At 33.5% G+C, this 4571-nt stretch overlaps 1 protein-coding gene across 4 annotated transcripts; it reads left to right on the forward strand.

Annotated features, from left to right (window-relative positions):
- Positions 1–968: 968 nt before the first annotated feature.
- LOC105776024 (interactor of constitutive active ROPs 4) lies at positions 969–4571 on the forward strand. Of its 4 annotated transcripts, none has more exons than XM_052629730.1 (3): positions 969–1135; positions 2859–2948; positions 3161–4571. In XM_052629730.1, exons 2-3 carry the CDS (start codon positions 2935–2937, stop codon positions 4305–4307), a joined length of 1161 nt encoding a protein of 386 aa, XP_052485690.1. In that variant the 5' UTR covers positions 969–1135; positions 2859–2934; the 3' UTR covers positions 4308–4571. The 4 variants fall into 4 exon arrangements, with proteins under 4 accessions (XP_052485690.1, XP_012453952.1, XP_052485694.1 ...); XM_012598498.2 differs by having other exon boundaries at positions 2867–2948; XM_052629734.1 differs by having other exon boundaries at positions 970–1135; positions 3167–4571.

The following is a 4571-nucleotide window of genomic DNA, read 5'->3' on the forward strand; positions in this document are numbered from 1 at the left end:
AAATTTAGCAAACTAATGAACTCCATGGATTCATTAAAATTTTGGTTAACTTTGAATCAAATTGGCTAATTAGAGAGGGAAATCTGACCCAAAAAAAAAGTAGGTTTAAATGAGCATTGTTGTCAATGCAGGAGGATGTAGGTTTAAATGAGTTGAAACGGATTATCCTTCTATTTATTTTATGGGTTGGGATAAATATTTAAAAAAAACAAATATGATTAAAATGTAATATTTTAAAAAATAGATTAGCCAAATTATATAAAAATTAACCATAAAGTTGATTCATCTTACATTGTGTAATTATGTTGTTCTTTTCCAAATAATATTGTTCTACTTTGCATAATAAAGGGTTTTGTTCACAATCGACTTAAAAGTACATTTCATAATCAATTAATGGATTATTTATAATAATAAAATATTATTGTATTAAATGCAATACTTAATTCTTTTTTCTTCTTCTTATTTTCATATATTCAAATAAAATATTTATATATAATTTAAAAAAACATAATGATTTATTTGACCATTAAATTTTATAAAAAATCATTTTAATCATTCATCTAATTTTTCATCTTTTTAACTCTTAATCTTATGCTATTTATCAGATCACCTAAAATGAAAATGTAAATGAATAATACAAAATGAACATAGTATATTAAGTAATTTAAAGGCAAAAATAATAGAAATATTGAAATGAAAAGAATAGTAATACAAATGCATGTGCATGCACAGTAATACAAGAAAAAAAGGGTTTGAAGATTTGAAAAGAGACAAAAGACAAGAGTTCAAGATACAGTTTGGATTTCCAAGATTCTATTTCTAATTTACTATCTATCTTTTCCCAAATTTACACTCTTGTCCTTTTCCTTTTTATAATTATGACAATAATAGAAGAAAAATTGTAGCTTTAGTATTTCAAATTCAAAATTATCAATTTTTTTTTATTTTTTTCATGAAATGTTATTAATGGAGTAGTATATGCCACTTCCCCATTTGCAGCTTTTATTCAAACTTTTGAAATTCTCTTTCTCTCCCCATCCTGCTTCATTTTTCCCTTTTTTATTTTTCATTCATTGCCTTGCATTTCGGTACTCAAAAAGCTTTCTCATGGCTATCATCTACTTTCTTTTATAAGGTAAGATATATATAATCCCTTCTTCTTCTTCTTCTTCATTATTTCTTGTTTTTTTTTCCTTATGAGAAGAAGGGTTTTATCATGTATGTTTTAATCCCAGCTATGAAGCTTGCATAGTCTAGTTTCACATTTATGTGATTCAAGACCCTTAATTTCTTTGCTATGGAGAACATGCATTAGCTTGTGAAAACTGGGTTCAACTTCATCTTCAACATGAAAACTGGGTTCTACTTCATCTGATCCACAAAGTTGTTCTATTAGCTAACCATTGCATGGCTTCTGCTGCAGAATGCTTTGAAGTTTATTATTATTTTTTAAGATTATGATTGTTTTAATATCTTTTGAGTTAATTCTTCTAATTTGCAGCAAACAAGTAAGAACTGTGCCTGATTGTCTGCATAATAAGCCAAATATTTCCAAACCTTATTATTATTTTTGTAATATTTTGATTTGCATTTTGCTTGACCTCACCATCACGCGCCATGGTGGCGCGTACATTGATTTTGACTCGGAAAACCCTGACAGGCGAGGCAACGCATGCCTAGCTTTCCTCCCTTTAATCATACACCACAATTTAGCTTACTCAAATTTACTAAAGTACCTTTGGAATGTTTAAAAATGCATATTTTTTATGCATGGTTAACTGTCCATATAATGGTGTGCATATACATATATACATATACATATACATAGAGAGTGAAAAAAGGGCTTTTTTGCACTGCCCTAGAAAAGCTAGTGAAAATAACCATGAAAAATATATATGAGGAATCAAAAGACATGGGGGACTGGAAAAGTGAAAACTGTTTTTGGGATTTTTTTTTTATCTCTTTTCATTTTTAGAGAATATGTTTTTTGTTTGATAGTGCTTTGATTATATGTGGGTTGGTTTGACTACTAGGATGACTTTCTACTTTTATCTGTGGGAAAAAAATATGAGGCAGAAGATCTTTACAAGTTTGCTATCTGACACTTGAATTCATTTGTTATTAGGGTTTTCCCCATTTCTTTTTATATCTATATATGTATTAGAACAAAGGTATGATAAGCCTTATGCAAGTATGGAAATTGACCAAGTAGTATTGAAAAAATTATGTGGATACTCAATTGCTAACAAATTAAAACTAGATGATGATAATGATATAATCTTAAATGGCCTTTGCATTGTCTTATTTTTTCTCATCTGCCCAATGCAGCTACAAGTGTGTGTGTGTATATATATATATATATTTATAGGGGATCATTTGTGCAACCCAAAGTGGGATCTTGAGGGGGGAAAAACTGAACTTGGCAATGGTTTATAGCTTTAAATGGAAGGAATCTTAGAGACAAGTTTGAGGATTTAACTCCCCAAACCAAAAATTTGAGAGCCCCAGAATTATAAAATTGCCATTGTAGCAGTGCCACTATTTGCCTCATTTAATTCATGTTCTACATTGTGGTGAAAATATGATATCACTCTTTACTTAGAGATTTTTAACCCCAGAAGTCAAAGTCAAAAGCCATACACTTGCCTTAAATAATTGAAAAAAAAAAGTTGATTTCAAACCTGCCTCCATTACATGGTTTTGTACACCATAATCAAATGCAGGTGCCCACCTCATATATATGGTAGTCCAAGGTGTTCTTATATATATACATATATATTGAAGTGTTCTTATATATATACATATATATTGTATATTTATATATGCCATTCTCACTTTTTTCTTTGGTGTACTTTAAGTTTTGCAGGTCACAAGTTTTTGACTAACTAGTTCTGTTTTCTCTTCACAAACTTCTTCAATATTGGAAGTGCCAAGATGCCAAGATCAAGGTGAGAATCTAATCTGCCATGAACTAATGAATATAGTTGTTTGTGTTTTAGTACTGTTAAATCTAGTATGTTTTCGGGTTTTTAATACTTTTTATTGAAATGGAAAGTTCCATGTATGTAGAATAATCTTGGCATTCAAGCAAAATGACATGATTTGCTTGTATTACATGTTTGTTGTTTTTGCTGACGTGACATGTTTGTGTTTTTATGAGGACTAGGGGCTCGGACATGCCACAAAGGCAATCTCCTCGAGGGACGCATCAGGTTAGGCCATCGAGTTCTGATTCAGACCCTTTGCATCATCGACCCATTACTGATCGTAGTAGTCCTAAGCTTGGAGATCGTCGTTCACCAAGAGGTGCTCCACAATCTGATCCATTGAACCAAAAGAAGCTTGGCACTCGTATTGCAGATTTAGAATCTCAACTGGGGCAAGCACAAGAAGAGCTGAAGAATCTCAAAGACCAGTTGGCTTCAGCAGAAGCTGCAAAGAAAGAAGCGCAACAAGAGCTGGAAAATAAGACCAAGAAGCCTAAAGCTCGGGAACCTGTTGAAGTTAATGAGAAGGTTTCTCCGAAAAGAACTCGAGATTCTAAGAAATCGGATTGTAGCATCAGAGATGAAGTTTCTGAAGATAACCAACAAGAAACTGATGTGTTTGAAGTCACAGTGGAAAAAACAGCAATTGAGCCTAAGGTGGAAACCGAAGAAGTCGATCAAGTAGATGAGAAAACCAATGCAATAGAGATATCGAGTGTACCACCAGCAGAATCCGAGCTGGAGAAACAATTTTTCCAAGACTTGGCTTTGAAAAATGATGAGATCAATATGCTGAAGTCCAAGCTAGAAGAAAAAGAAAAGGAGCTTGTTGTGTTCACTCAAGAGAACAAGGACCTGGAAAAGCAGCTCAACGAAGCGAACTCGAACATTTCGAGTGCTAAAGTTAAGGAAGAAGAAATGGCATTGCAGTTGGGCCAAGTAGGGGAGGAGCTGGAAGCAAGCAAAACAAATACAGCTCAATTGAAGGAAAAGCTTCAATCAGTGGAAGAACAAAAGGGGGCACTGGAAGCTGAAATGAAGAAGCTAAGGGTACAAACAGAACAATGGAGAAAGGCAGCAGATGCCGCAGCAGCTATTCTTTCCGGTGGTGTGGAAATGAACGGGAGGATTTCAAACCGGTGTAGCTCAATGGATAAGCATTTCAATGGCGTGTTTGAGACACCAGCTGGTGGATTCGCTGGTTATGTCGGATCACCAGGCTTAGCTGATGATATGGACGATGGTTTCGGAAGCGGAAAACGCAAAGGCTCTGGGATTAAAATGTTCGGAGACTTATGGAAAAAGAAGAGCCAGAAATAAAACTTGAAAGACGACAAAGTGGCATATTATTGTGAAATGGTTACTCACCATTTCAGTTTTTGTTGGTCCATGTGTTCCGATTAATGCAGTCGGTTTTTGGCTGCCATGTCGTAGTATGCAATGTAATGTTATTTAAGGATGATCTTTTAATATGTTGTGTTATTTTATGGGGAGCATTTGTTGAACCACTCTGTAAAAAAAACCAAGGTTCCATCATCTATGTCCTATTTCATTCAAATTTAGCTATGTTTCATTTGATGTGTA

The sequence above is a fragment of the Gossypium raimondii genome, chromosome 1 (assembly GCF_025698545.1).
Source record: "Gossypium raimondii isolate GPD5lz chromosome 1, ASM2569854v1, whole genome shotgun sequence".
In the NCBI taxonomy this organism is placed as follows: Eukaryota; Viridiplantae; Streptophyta; class Magnoliopsida; order Malvales; family Malvaceae; genus Gossypium; species Gossypium raimondii.